Here is a 15,600-nt window from a genome sequence, read left to right as displayed (position 1 = left end):
GCCAGCAGCAGCCTCAACTATGTTTCCCCTTTTTCTTTCCCAATTATTCCATGAACAAACCCAATAAATCTCGTGTGTGTGTGTGTACAAGATATTGCTGGACCACACATGAACCCTTTTCCCCACCTAGAAACATCTGTGTGATGCCTGTCACATACACACACACACACACACACACACACACGGTGGGTGTGAGATTTCACTTCTGAAAAAAGCAAATGAATTAAATTAAATGTATATTTAAGTTTTATTTCCTTTCCTTGTTAATTACTTTAAAAGTGAGGCCAACTGAATCATTCTGGCATATTCTACAAACACTTCTGCATGTTAAAACTCTGTCTGAATAACTCAAATACAAATACAGAATCAGTTTTGCAGCATCATTATGAACCCCTACAGAACGCTACAGTGGAATCATAACTACAGCAGTACTGTAATTTGCAGCTGTGTATTATGAAATATATTTAAACAAAAAAACCTGTTCCTGAAGAAACATCCCTCTTTGTAATTTCCTGTACTTGCTAAACAGGAAATTATTTTTTAAGTAAAAGTCTTTAATAGATGTTTCTACACAACCTGCATTAGTAGCTAGCAACAATCTTTGTTAATATATTCCTTGATTAAATATTTACCATTGAAATTAAATACTCTGCCAGTTCATAGTGATCAAATAATGCAGTCCTGTGGGGGGAAAAACATATAGTTATTTTAGAAAGATCAATGAACTTTAAAAGTAAAGCCCAATGCTTTTCTACATCTGCTGCCTTCTTTCAGTGCTTTCAAATGATTTTCTTTATATAAACAAGAGAGAAAGAGAGAGACCAAAAATGCTTCCTCTATAATAAGCTCATAGAATAAATTATTGTGGACCTTGTGGACTCCCTGTATTGTGGGCCTTGGATTTTTAACCATGTTCAATTATACAGATATGCTAAAAACTCATTGAGTGAAATCCTGGCCTCCCCCGTAAAGTCAACGGTAAAACTCCTATTGACTGCAATACAGCCAGAAATTAGTACTTTTTATAATACCACAAAATGTTGATACAAAGTATTATGCACCAGGAGCTCAACTTATTCTGTGTACACCTGAAACTCCAAATGATTTCAATGGGATATGGCACCCAGAACTCCCACTGACCCTACTGGAAGCTTTGGATGTGTACAGAATGCCAGATCAGGCCCTGCAATTGCATTGACCCTGCTCAGGGAATATTCTGACCATGGTAATCAATTCCATACCAAAACTAGAGAATGAATTAAAACATACCTCAGGGCGAACTTTTGTAGTGATAATCAAGATGGTCCATTTAGACAGTTGACAAGGTGTGAGGATACTTAACATGGGGAAATAAATTCAATATGTGTAATGACCCAGCCACTCCCAGTCTCTATTCAAACCCAAGTTAATGGTATTGCATATTAATTCAAGCTCAGCAGTTTCTCATTGGAGTCTGTTTTTGAAGCTTTTCTGTTGCAAAATTGCCACCCTTAAGTCTTTTACTGAGTGGCCAGAGAGGTTGAAGTGTTCTCCTACCAGTTTTTGAATGTTATGATTCCTGATGTCTAAATGGGCCATCTTGATTATTACTACAAAAGTTTTTTTCTCCTGCTGATAATAGTTCATCTTAATTAATTAGCCTCTTACAGTTTGTATGGCAACTTCCACCTTCTATGTATGTGTGTGTATATATCTTCTTACTATATGTTCCATTCTATGCATCCGATAAAGTGGGCTGTAGCCCACGAAAGCTTATGCTCTAAAAAATTTGTTAGTCTTTAAGGTGCCAAAAGTACTCCTGTTCTTTTTGCGGATACAGACTAACACGGCTGCTACTCTATATACAGGAGATATCTCCTGCCAGGAAGATCAAATATTTAGCATATGGACAAAAGAAACTCCAAGATGACAGGACATAGGCTTTGTAAAATATTCAAACTGAAGCCTTAACCCAGGACTCTAACTGGGTCTCATCCCACACACGCTTGCTGCCCTTAACAGATTAGAGCTCCTACCTACCTTATGGAGTCTTCTGAGGAATCCTGTTAACAATGAACTCTTCTTGTGATGCCTGGTGGCACATTCCTCAGCCAAAATTCATTGGGTGGTGACAAAAATCATCTGCTGTTGTGCAGAATGCCTGCTTTTCTATTTTCCTGCCTTTCTTCAACAGCAAAATCCTGATCTTGCTACTGCTGCTGCTTTAATTTACTCCAGGCTGAGATGCCATTACATGTAAAAATGGCCATTTACAAATGCGTGATTTGCATAAGCAGGCATAGAAACTGTGCATGGATGTGCAGTTGCACCGTGATTTTTCTGAAAATCAGGCACTAAATGGCTTTGTTACAGAACAGTGAAATAGACTCCAGTGCGTTTTTAACATTCCTTGTTCATTCATTTGTTTGGGAAGGTCCACTGAATCCTGGTAAACCAAGTTTAGCATTTATTTGGCCTGGTGCCTCAAAAGGCTTTTGATAGTTCCAAAATGTCATCTTCTATCTTCCCATGAGTATCCCTTTTCCAGTACTGCAATTTCTTTCAGCTTGTCTGCCCACTGACCCTACACTAGAGTAGTTTTCCAGTTCAAAGAGGCAGTGTACATTGCTGAATGTACCATTTGAGATGCCAGAATCTCGATCTCTCTCTGGTCTTGACCCTAGGCACAGGACACCAGGCATCCAGTAGCTTGACCAATCAACCAATTACAGTGTATCCTTGTGAGATCACCTACCTACTGAATCCCCATATCAGTGAGAAACCCCTCCAGATGTGGATGCTCATCCCCTGTTTTCTCTCATCAGTTGAAGTTATACTGTTGGATATTGTTGGAACTGAAACAGGGATTATGAATATAATGTTAGAGGATTCTCTTACCTGTGAAGCAGTGTTTCCTTATTCCCATCTACTGCATCAATAATAGATTCATCACCAGAATAGGATGACATCATTAATTTAACAATCTCAGTTGCTCCTTGGGTGGCAGCAAAATGAAGAGCTGTGCATTTTTCATTCTGCAAACAGGATTATACGGCACAATTTAAAATCAAATGATTTTTCAATCAATTCTATCTGCTTAAAAGATGAGTCGTAGCCTGACTTCAGTGATATGAATTGCCATGCAGGAGACCACACTTCAGTTCGTACACTTGGACTCTTACATATTAGGCCACAGAAGTCTAGGAATAATGCAGTGTTAATTAGATAATTTTTAAGGTCTACCAGTTACTCTTAGTCATTGAACAGCAGCCCCTTGAACTGAATGACATAGATGGACTGTGAAAAAGTCCAAGCTGTCCTTTGTAGCTAGAATAATAATGGCCACAGTGAGTAGCTTTGAAGGTTGGATGCTAAAGCAGAGGAAATCATCTATAGGTAGTCATTTTTGTCATGTTAATTATTATATTTGATTTATTTCCTGAGGTACATTTTCCAATTTCTTCATTTTATAAACAGTAATTGTTTGCTTGTTAGCCCTTATTTATATGTGATCTGTTTGACTGGGTGAATCATATCCACCCTTGATAGATGTCTGAGTGGTCCTGTGTTTTTCCTTTTGGCTACACATGTATAACTTTTAATGATCAGAAAGTCTCATTGAATTGAAATAGTCTTTTTCATGATGCCATATCGGTGGAAGAAACGTAGATTACATGGGTAAATATTGAGGTTTATTTCAGTGGACTAAAGGATGGGAAAAAAGTATTCAGTAGATTAATGCTTTGATTAATGGAATTCAATGTGGTTTGCTGCAGAACTAAAAACAGAACTCAAAACACAATGCCACCTCTGAGTTTAAGAAAACAATATATCTCTAAGCCCCAAATAAAACTTTTCATTTGAATAAACAGTTTACTCTTGTAGACTTAGAACTATTAGCCTATAAATGTTTACATTAAATAATTGGGCCACATCATTTGCAGTGCATACACTCAATTTAATCCTTTTCTCCTGTTTTTGTTTTTTTAAAACTTTCAAATACTTCCTTATGTTCTGAAACTTATTCTGATACAGATTTTCATTATCTTCCCATTTTAGGATGTCAAATCTTTAAACTGTTATCTGCTAACAGCTTGAAACCTGCACGCAATGGGTGTGAGATTCATCAGTAGGTTCAGATGCGCACGCACGTCAGAGCTTGCATGCTTGCCTGTTTGTTTATTGTGCGTATCTTCTAGACTAAAACATAGCCTGACTTCAACAGGCAGCTTTTCATATACACACAGACTGATGTTTTATTGTAATACATATATCTCATGCAAGACATTGTATTTTCCTAATAAAACAAGTTATCTTTATATATTTGAATAATACAAAAATAGGGTAAAATCGGAAAAAAATGAACATTACTTTCTGTAAAACCTGTGATTTTTTCGACAAAATTAGTTAAAACTGAAAACGAAGGGGATTATGCATTGTATTATATTATATTACCTGCTTCAGATCAATCTGTGCTCCAAATTCGATGCACATTTTAATCATTTCCAAGTCTCCACTCTGAACTGCCAGATGGAGAGGACTGCACTTTCCATTATTGGTAAAATTGATGTGACTTTCAGTAGAATGACCTAATTCTTCACCTGAGAAAGAAAATAAAATGCAAACATATTAAATAAAGATAACACAAGAAATCAAGATTTAAAAAACAAACAAATATAGGGATATATTTTCCCCCTAAATACCAACATGTAACTCCTGTTAACACTCATGGAGTTCTGTGAATGCACTGAGCATATGAGTTATGGCCCTCGTTGTACACGCACTTAGCCATATCTGTAACTTTACTCATTGGAGCATGCTCATTGAACTTGTAGAGAGTTATAGTGTGTAAATGTTTGCAGGATCAAAACTTTTGCATAGCCCTTTGAGAAGCAAAGTACTAAATACGCACTAAGTGTCACTACAGGTATGTCTATATTTGAATTGGGAGATGTGATTCCCAGCCCGCTTAAGACTTACCCGCATTAGCTCTGCTCAAGCTAGTGTCTAAAAATGGCAGTGTGTCTCAGCAGGACAGGCGGCCACTTGGGCTAGCTGCCGCAAGTATAATCCCACCTGACCCCTGGGTACGTACTCAGGTGGCTAGCCTGAGCCACCGCCTGTGCCACCATGGACACATTCTTTTTTAGGCACTAGCACAAGCAGAACTCATGGATGTACATCTACACAAGCCTCCCAGCTCAACTATAGACATACCTGTAACAGGATAGGTGGCCCATTTAATGAAACTGGGTTCAGTTCTCCTGTCCCAGTCTAGGTGCTCCCAGTTGGGCCAATTAAGAGGATGGGGCAGCACCTGGGGGCCTATAAAAGGTCAGTTAAATGTCAGAGCAGGGTGAGTCAGACAGGAGAAGGGAGAGAGAAAGCTGCCATAGAGAGAAGACAGTCCCTGGGAGAAGTCTGAAGGCAGGAGAGCAGCAAGAAGGGTTTGCTGGCTGGCTGGCATCCTCAAGTCAGAAAGCCAAGGATGGAGAGGGCTAAAGGTAGTAATAATAGGAGGAGGAGGAGCAGCAGCAGCAGAGAGAGGGATTCCTCCTGGCTCTAAGCCAGAGCCAACAGCCAGAAAAGGCTGAAGGAAGGGGGAGCAGCAGAGGGGCTTACCAGCTGATGTCTCCTTGCTGGAGAGCTGGATCCAGAGAAAGAACAAAAGGAGGATACTCCCAGAAGAGAGGCTTTGGGAGTTCCCATGAGGAGAGCGGGGTTGCCCCCCAAAAGGAAGGCCTGGAGTAGCTGTCATAGCTGAGGAACAGAGGACTGACAAAGAGTCCAGGTACAGCGGAAGATGCCAGAATGTGGTTGGTGTTATGTCAGTGGCCAAAAGGATAATGTGCTTTTTAAGGACTACTTGTACTGGCATGATATGGACTATGTTTTGGAACTTTTACTGTGGACTATTTGCACTACGTTTTACTAATGAACTGTGTGTGGATTAGAAGATAAGCCTCCATGGAGATACTGGGGACTCAGAAGGGAAAATGAGGCGAGGGGCCAACTGAAGGGCTGCCTTGAGGCCACGAGAGCGCAGCTGGGAGGAGGCTACTCATTTACAGTACCTATAACTAATAAGGATGAAACAAAAGAGATTTGGAACATTTATTTACCTTTTTTTAAAATAATTTCCATGCATGCTTTTGCACCTGAAAAGGCAGCTGCATGGACAGGCATACATCCAGTTTTGTTTGATTTACATAACTTTCCTCCATTTTCAAGCTGAAAAATAGCGTTCACATATAGTTAAATGGCATGCTGCAAATTATGACCAAATAACACGTTATCATAGATGTACTTTCTCACTTGTAATGTCTGTGTCTATTCTATGTTTTGATGATCTTTAAAATACATGATTCATTTGAAAAAAAAAAATAGAATAGCAGGCTAGACTTATATATATATAAATCCAATAAACAGTGAAGTATAATTCCTCAAGGAGCATGCTTGAAGTTTACCCAATGGTTTTCTAAAATTCACATTTCCAAAATCACATTTCATTTGGGGTTTCCTGGGGTTTTTTAAATATACTGGACCAAAGTGGAGTGAGTTTTTTCACCTTTCTCACAGCAGACTGGAGACCCAGTGGGGAAGCTTAGTAGATAGTAGGTGTAGCAGCTGTCCAGTGTAGGCACAAGGTACAGAGGGAATACAGTTCCCTGATAAACTCGATTTGGAAAGGGATTTAGGGGAAGACACCCCCAAGGAAGCTGGGAAAATGGGGCTGGGACTCCTAACGTCTGGTACAGTGGGGAGACAACCCCTAATCCCCTTTTTCCAGTCCCCCATAACCATCATTCAATGTTGCTGGGGTCCCAGCAACAGACTGGGACCAAGTTGGGAAGGGGGAGGGCACACAGAAGTTCTCCCAAATAGGAGAAAACAATTAAGGAAATAATGATGACCCACACTGTATGATTTATTGGTGGGTATTCCCAGATATTTTAAGTGAATAAAGTTGCAGCCTAATTAAACTACATCCATTGCCTCTTCTCTTTCTTCCAGCTTGGCCAGGACAAGCTATTTTTCTCAGGAATGGGCATTGTTTTAACATAATGCACTCAAGAATCTTGTTAACACATTTTTTCATAGTGCTGCTGTAGGTACAAAGAGATTTAAAAGATTCCCAAGGAAAGACAGGCATATGCTGGCAGATAAAACACACTGCATTTCAGAAAAAATAAAAAAAAATATACCTCATGCAAGATGTTAAAATGTCTTTTTTCTAGCTTAAGACACCAATTTTGCAAATAGATGCACCCTTACATGTAATGGAACTATATGAGAGCACTAGGATGTGACACACTTATTTGCAGTATTATAAGAGGCCATTGAAGTGAACAGGGCTCCACTCAGGCTCATGCAACTTGCCGTACTGGGGCTTTAATTTATGCTTACACTTCTTTGGTTAAGCAGAGCTATACAAAGTAGAAAAACAGACAACACATTGTATTAAGATAAGCAGAAGAACATTAGGGGAAATCAAATCATTCTACGTACCAGAAGCGTCAGTGCCTCAGGATTTTCTTTGTAACATGCTACTATTATAGGTGTGTTGCCAGTTTCTCCTTCCAGATTAACATCTGTACTGCTGTGTTGGACCAACACCTAGAAAGTAAACATAAGAACGGCCATACTGGGTCAGACCAATGGTCCATCTAGCCCATTATCCTGTCTTCCAACAGTGGCCAAAACCAGGTGCTTCAGAGGGAATGAACAGAATAGGTAATCATCAAATGATCCACCCCATCACCCATTCCCAGCTTCTGGCAAACAGAGGATAGGGACACCATTCTTGCCCATCGTGGCTAATAATCACAAAAGAGAACCTTTAAAATTTTGAACTAATTTAATTGCTTATCATGCATCATTTCTTATTATTAGTGTTCTGTTTGAGGCGCACCAACAGCATGCAGAGTAATAGAAGGAGAGGAAAGGAGTTCCAGATATATGTACCACAGTGCAAGAAGATACAGGTGAGAGTAGGCCAGGGAAAGAAAGCTTATGTTTACAGTAGAGAGTCACTAGTAATTGAACTAGTGGGACAATACTGCTGTAAGCACCAACAGTAAAGTGACTACACACTAGCGATACTATTTTGGGCCAAGTTCTGATTCAGTTTTGCCCTGTGTTTACACTGGCACTGAACTATATACCACTGAATTTCTACTGCTGTCTGGATATCTAACAAAGTTACCAGAACAGGTCTAAGAAGCAATGGATTCTGGGAGATCTGAGAAAAATTAAATGTCTCTAGATATTATCTATATTTCTCTGTGTTTTCTCTTGCTAAATAAACTTTACTTTATTTCCCTTTCAAATAGCTCCCATATGCCTTGTCGGCACTGGAGAATTTGGCATATTAACTAGCTTTTGGAAAGGGAAACAAAGGGAGAGTTAGGTTAAATAGAGGAAAGTGCGGGGGAAGACATGAGAGCATATATGTAAGCATGAGCAGACTTGTGCAGAGTCTTGAAGGTGAATTTAGGCCCATATCCAGAATTTAATTTTCAAATTCCGTGTTCCACATTTATTTTTAACAGACAATGCATATGTGCAAAATTGTGAGGAGGAAGCTGGAGGTTTTGGCAGCTGTTTAGGGGAATCTCTGACATCTTACAGAACTTTAGTTACATTATGGACCACAGTGGTGTTTTCTTCCTTTTTGTGTTTGAGAAAACTATCAGAAGAGTTTGGATGCAATTTAGAAAAGTTCTTTTCTGGTGATGTTATAACAAATGCATGAGCTAGTAACTTCCAGAATTCTACTTACACAACATATGCCTCGTCAACAAATGGGGAAATAGTTTTGCTAAAAATTTCAAAGTTGTTTCTGCAAAAAGAAAAGGAGTACTTGTGGCTTCTTAGAGACTAACAAATTTATTTGAGTGTAAGCTTTCATGAGCTACAGCTCACTTCATTGGATGCATGCAGTGGAAAATACAGTGGAGAGATTTTATATACACCGAGAACATGAAACAATGGGTGTTTCCATACACACTGTAACAAGAGTGATCAGGAATGGTTAGCTATTACCAGCAGGAGAGAATAAAAAAACCCTTTAGTAGTGATAATCAAGGTGGGCCATTTCCAGCAGTTGACAAGAACTTGTGAGGAACAGTAGGGGGGGGAATAGCTTTACTTTGTGTAATGACACATCCACTCCCAGTCTTTATTCAAGCCTAATGTAATGGTGTCCAGTTTGCAAATTAATTCCAAATCAGCAGTCTCTCATTGGAGTCTGTTTTTGAAGTTTTTTTGTTGAAGAATTGCGACTTTTAGGTCTGTAATCGAGTGACCAGAGAGACTGAAGTGTTCTCCAACTGGTTTTTGAATGTTCTAATTCTTGACATCTGATTTGTGTCCATTTATTCTTTTACGTAGAGACTGTCCAGTTTGACCAATGTACATGGCAGAGGGGCATTGCTGGCACATATCACATTGGTAGATGTGCAGGTGAATGAGCCTCTAATAAATTGGTTAGTCTCTAAGGTGCCACAAGTACTCCTTTTCTTTTTGCAAATACAGACTAACACGGCTGTTACTCTGAAACCTCTGATAGTGTGGCTGATGTGATTAGGCCCTATGATGGTGTCCCCTGAATAGATATGTGGAAACAGTTGGCAATGGGCTTTGTTGCAAGGACAGGTTCCTGGGTTAGTGGTTTTGTTGTGTGGTGTGTGATTGCTGGTAATTGCTTCAGGTTGGGGGGCTTTCTGTAAGCAAGGACTGGCCTTCTCCCAAGATCTGTGAGAATGATGGGTCATCCTTAAGGATAGGTTGTAGAGCCTTGATGATGCGCTGGAGTGGTTTTAGTTGGGGGCTGAAAGTGATGGCTAGTGGCGTTCTGTTATTTTCTTTGTTGGGCCTGTCCTGTAGTAGGTGACTTCTGGGAACTCTTCTGGCTCTGTCAATATGTTTCTTCACTTCAGCAGGTGGGTACTGTTGTTGTAAGTTGTAAGAACGCTTGATAGAGATCTTGTAGGCGTTTGTCTCTGTCTGAGGGGTTGGAGCAAATGCGGTTGTATCGTAGAGCTTGGCTGTAGACAATGGATCGTTTGATGTGGTCCGGATGAAAGCTGGAGGCATGTAGGTAAGTATAGCGGTCAGTAGGTTTCCAGTATAGGGTGGTGTTTATGTGACCATCGCTTATTAGCACTGTAGTGTCCAGGAAGTGGATCTCTTGTGTGGACTGGTCCAAGCTGAGGTTGATGGTGGGATGGAAATTGTTGAAATCATGGTGGAATTCCTTAAGGAATTCTTTTCCATGGGTCCAGATGATGATGATATCATCAATGTAGCACAAGGAGAGTAGGGGCATTAGGGGACGAGAGCTGAGGAAGCGTTGTTCTAAGTCAGCCATAAAAATGTTGGCATACCGTGGGGCCATGCAGGTACCCATAGCAGTGCCACTGATTTGAAGGTATACATTGTCCCCAAATGTGCAATAGTTATGGGTGAGGACAAAGTCACAAAGTTCAGCCACCAGGTTTGCCGTGACATTATTGGGGATACTGTTCCTGACGGCTTGTAGTCCATCTTTGTGTGGAATGTTGGTGTAGAGGGCTTCTACATCCATAGTGGCCAGGAAGGTGTTTTCAGGAAGATCAGGATGGTGTAGTTTCCTCAGGAAGTCAGTGGTGTCTCAAAGATAGCTAGGAGTGCTGGTAGAGTAGGGCCTGAGAAGGGAGTCTACATAGCCAGACAATCCTGCTGTCAGGGTGCAAATGCCTGAGATGATGCGGCGTCCAGGATTTCCAGGTTTATGGATTTTGGGTAGCAGATAGAATACCCCTGCTCAGGGTTCTAGGGGTGTGTCTGTGCAGATTTGTTCTTGTGCTTTTTCAGGGAGTTTCTTGAGCAGATGGTGTAGTTTCTTTTGGTAACCCTCAGTGGGATCAGAGGGAAATGGCTTGTAGAATGTGGTGTTGGAGAGCTACCTAGCAGCCTCTTGTTCATATTCCGACCTATTCATGATGACAACAGCACCTCCTTTGTCAGCCTTTTTGATTATGATGTCAGAATTGTTTCTGAGGCTATGGATGGCATTGTGTTCTGCACGGCTGAGGTTATGAGGCAAGCGATGTTGTTTTCCACAATTTCAGCCCATGCACGTCGGCAGAAGCACTCTATGTACAAGTCCAGTCTGTTGTTTCGACCTTCAAGAGGAGTCCACCCAGAATCCTTCTTTTTGTAGTGTTGGTAGGAAGATCTCTGTGGGTTAGTATGCTGTTCAGAGGTGTGTTGGAAATATTCCTTGAGTCAGAGACATCGAAAATAGGATTCTAGGTCACCACAGAACTGTATCATGTTCGTGGGAGTGGAGGGGCAGAACGAGAGACCCCAAGATAGCCCAGCAGAAGAATCTTTCCTAAGAGTATAGCTGGATAGATTAACAATATTGCTGGGTGGGTTAAAGGAACCACTGTTGTGGCCCCTTGTGGCATGTAGTAGTTTAGATAGTTTAGTGTCCTTTTTCTTTTGTAAAGAAGCAAAGTGTGTGTTGTAAATGTCTTGTCTAGTTTTTGTAAAGTCCAGCCACAAGGAAGTTTGTGTGGAGGGTTGGTTTTTTATGAGAGTATCCAGTTTTGAGAGCTCATTCTTAATCTTTCCCTGTTTGCTATATTGGATGCTGATCAGGTGGTTCTGCAGTTTCTTTGGGAGTGTGTGGCACAATCTGTCAGCATAGTCTGTGTGGTATGTAGATTGTAATGGATTTTTTACCTTCAGCCCTTTTGGTATGATGTCCATCTGTTTGCATTTAGAAAGGAAGATGATGTCTATCTGTATCTGTACGAGTTTTTTCATGAAGTTGATAGATTTCCACTCCATACTGCTAAATTCAGTGCCTTGCATAATGACAGGTTTCAGAATAGCAGCCGTGTTAGCCTGTATCCGCAAAAAGAAAAGGAGTACTTGTGGCACCTTAGAGACTAACAAATTTATCTGAGCATAAGCTACGAAAGCTTACGTGCAAATAAATTTGTTAGTCTCTAAGGAGTACTTGTGGCACCCCTTTTCTTTTTGCGGATACAGACTAACACGGCTACTACTCTGAAAGTTGTTTCTGTTTCTCAGGATTTGGAACAGTCCCATTTGCTTAATTTGCTTAATTTCAGCTTTATCAATATTTGTATTGAAATTGTTTTCAACGTGGTTATAAAATGTTTTACTAAAAACCAAGTTTTCTTACTAAAAACCATGGTCAGAACAAATCTTAATGGATAACTTTGTTGGTAAGTCACTTTTGCTTAGCAACTTTTGAGTACAGTTTATCTCTTTTGTGAGTACCTGCCATCTGAAGAACTTAAAGGGCTATATTTTCAGTGGGTATAAGCTTCTTGTGTGTGAATTTGTACACTTGGAATTTTGCATACAACTAGTGAAATTGTGTGCCCAGGGGGCTCTTGAGCCCTTTATGCATGTATATTTACTTGGACTATAATCTTACCTTAACTATTTCATTGTGAAGGCACTGCACAGCTAGATGAAGAGGTGCCATCATACTGGAGTTTAGAATGTTTGGGTTAGCGCCTCTGCTGAGAAGTAATTTAACACTTTCAACCTGGTTTTTTTTTGTGGCCCAGTGCAATGGGGTGTTTCCAGAGGAGTCCATCACATTTAGCGCTAGGTCAAAAGGTAAAAAAACAAAGTATACTACAATAAACATGTAGCTGGCAAATGTTCTGATGCAGTTAATAGACAACTGATTTTCCTGTGAAATATATTTTCAGTAGAGGTTCTCTGTCACTGGGTTTGTTTGTAGGTTTGTTTAAATAAATCATCAACTGTGAAAGACTCTTGCTGCTATTACTAAGGTGCCAGTTACATTATAAATGAATTACAATTAATTAATTATGTCCTATGCTGAATCCACAATGTTATGATTGAGAGGTAATATTACATTAAAAATGTCATCATACAACAACAGAGGAGAGCAAGGATGAACATGTAACAAAGATACCAAAACAATGTTAAGAAAATCGTGATTCCTCTGTGAAGATGGCAGTAATAAATCCGAACACCAATCTACACCATTGAAGTAATGGATGCTTTTATTTAAACTATTTTTATTTAATGATACAGAAGATAATTTAATCAAGTATTACCTTCATTGGAAGAATCATCTAAAATCATCTCCATTAATTCTATGTGACCTCCTCCTGCAGCATGATGCAATGGAGTGGCCTTCAGTTCATCCAATTTGCTAAGCCCAGAACGATTTTTCTTAATTAAACTCCGCAATCTGCAAGCACTTCCATCTGAAATCACCTAATTTTGGGTGCAAATATTGTAAATTGCTTTATTTTTTTCCACTAAACAAGACTTTAGTAACACCATATGCTAAAAAGTAGATCAGAATAAAATTTCTCTCTGTCTTGTTTGCCTATCAGTTTCAAAAGCAGTTGGACTACATTACTTTTACTTAGGACCTTGCACACGTTTTTCATTATGTGACATATAAATGTGTGATTTGTTCCTGGCCTTACCATTCAATTAGTTTCTAAAAGTAAAAGCAGTTATTTCTGAAAATGTTCAACTTTTTCATTGATTTATCATATAAAATCTTATAATTGATTTGAGCTTTCAATATATCAAAGACAAACTAAATGGATCAACCAAATATATAAACCAGCTGGCAACAGAAAATTAAAAAACAGACACTTTCACACCAATCCAAACATGAAATACAATATTTAAAAGTATAAGTGTAATTCAACATCCTTACTCCAACTTCTTCTAATTTTCCCTTTTGCTAAAAAGAATGGCAAAGAATAAGAATCAGAAAGTACCACATGAATTGCGTATATTTTTCATATTATTGCTCCTGTCTTACAGCCTGATAATGCATGTAAATAGCTGTATTCAAATACTGAAATGAGTATGTGCTCTTTGCAGTTGGTATAACCAGAAACCTCCATAGCTCATCAACTGCACAACTCCATGCTGAAGGAATCAAATCCTGCTCCACTGAAGTCAATGGCAAAACTCCCATTGACTTCAATGAGTGCAAAATCAAACTCAAGACAAGCAGCAAAAAGAAATTAACAAAAATGTAAGTAATCTAGACTCAACTGTTTTCCCTTCTGCATAAAGTCAAAGATCTTCCCACCCACCAGCCTCTATTCTGTTCCCCTGTGTCCAGGAGGGGAAGAGGTTAACGATGAAGGAAAATAAACAATCTTGACCCTTTCCCTGAACAGAACTTTACACTGAGATTGAGAATGATTCGGGGCTGCACCTCCAAGTCACAGTTCAAGGAGAGGGGGCTTGTGCCCTCAGGATTCTGGACTGCTTTGGAGAAAAAAAATCCATTAAAATGTTCACAGCTGCAGGAAATTATGCAGATGCATGTCAGACAATAGAAGGGGTCAGACAATCATTACTTAATGAGAATAAACACTGAGATTCAAAACGTTAAAGCTTTCGCACCATTAACATCTAAATTGTCAATATCCCACCCCCAAATATACCAAGTAACCTTAGATCAAACTCTGGTAAGTTCTCAAGGGACACAAGGTGGGTGAGGCAACGTCTTGTATCGGGCCAAACTCTGTGGGTGAGAGAGACAAGCCTTCAAGCCACACACAGCTCTTCTTCATGTCATACTAGCTAATAATAATCTAGGGATACCCAATATCACAGTAGCGAACATCTGAGGACCAACAGGGCTCACCATCACTGCAGGCAAGTTCTCAAGCGGCATTTTCCTTTCCTTCCCCCCCCCCCCCGGGCTGTGCATTTGGACTGTTATCCGTGGAAATACAGTGTGTGGGGGCGCGGGGCGTTAGTGGGTGTAGGGGGAAACAGAGGGTTGCTGACATTGACCCTTCCAAGCCTCCTCCCGCCCCACGCCCTCTGCTGCCTCCAGCCTCTCCCATCCCCTCCCCCACACCTTAGACAACTCAGCCCCCCATCTTCCCCCCTTAGACACCTCTCCCCCCCCCCGGCAGAACCTTCCCCGCGCCCTCAGCGCCTGCCCAGCCCCGTCCTTGCCCCATTCGCCAGCCCGTCTGCCCCGCTTCTCGCCGCACCGACCTTAAAGACGTCCTGCGAGGCGAGGGAGGCGGCATCGGCCTCGCACACGACCCCCTCGTAGGAGCCGCACGCCGCCTTGTCCCGCGGCGGGAACATCCTCAGCAGGGCGCGCTTCATGGCTCTGTCCGCCGCCCGCCCCGGCCACCTGGAAGGGAGCGAGAGCAGCGAGTGAGTCCCGCGCCGGCGGGGGGGGGGGGGGGGGAGGCGCCGGCGGCAGGGCGCGGAGCGCGGCCGGCTAGGGACACGCCTCATGCCGCGCACCTCAGCTCCCCCACGGGCGGCCCCCGCCGGGAGCCCGACGAGGCTGGGGGACCCGCAGCGGGAAGAGGCTCTAGGGACGCGAAGCGCTGGGGGCACTCAGGAAACGTCTCCCCGCCTGGCCAAGGAGACCAACCCTTGCCCGCCGCCTTTCCACCAGCCGGCAGCCCCGGCCGGCACGACTCAGGGAACCCTTTCCCGAGCTGCGCCAGGGAGGCTGAGCCCGGGGTCTTTCCCCTGCCGGCCAGGAGCGAAGCACTGTGCTGAGGGGGCGAGGAGAGCGTTCGGGGAGGGAGGGAGGGAAGGAAGGGGGTG

At 41.5% G+C, this 15,600-nt stretch overlaps 1 protein-coding gene across 1 annotated transcript in view; it reads right to left on the bottom strand.

The window, feature by feature from the left end:
• The window catches only part of TRPA1 (transient receptor potential cation channel subfamily A member 1), a 61,434-nt gene extending 46,290 nt beyond the window's left edge, over positions 1-15,144 (bottom strand). Inside the window, exons 1-8 of the mRNA XM_073329391.1 lie at positions 15,028-15,144; positions 13,098-13,260; positions 12,440-12,615; positions 7,489-7,596; positions 6,102-6,210; positions 4,435-4,580; positions 2,878-3,014; positions 633-681 (exon numbers count right to left, since the gene is read on the bottom strand). Coding sequence (XP_073185492.1) covers positions 633-681; positions 2,878-3,014; positions 4,435-4,580; positions 6,102-6,210; positions 7,489-7,596; positions 12,440-12,615; positions 13,098-13,260; positions 15,028-15,144 — 1,005 coding nt within the window. The remainder of the gene's footprint in view (positions 1-632; positions 682-2,877; positions 3,015-4,434; positions 4,581-6,101; positions 6,211-7,488; positions 7,597-12,439; positions 12,616-13,097; positions 13,261-15,027) is intronic.
• Positions 15,145-15,600: the final 456 nt, after the last annotated feature.

The sequence above is a fragment of the Lepidochelys kempii genome, chromosome 2, assembly GCF_965140265.1.
Source record: "Lepidochelys kempii isolate rLepKem1 chromosome 2, rLepKem1.hap2, whole genome shotgun sequence".
In the NCBI taxonomy this organism is placed as follows: Eukaryota; Metazoa; Chordata; order Testudines; family Cheloniidae; genus Lepidochelys; species Lepidochelys kempii.
The sequence above is the reverse complement of the archived record's forward strand: the minus strand, read 5'-3'. Positions and strand labels throughout refer to the sequence as shown.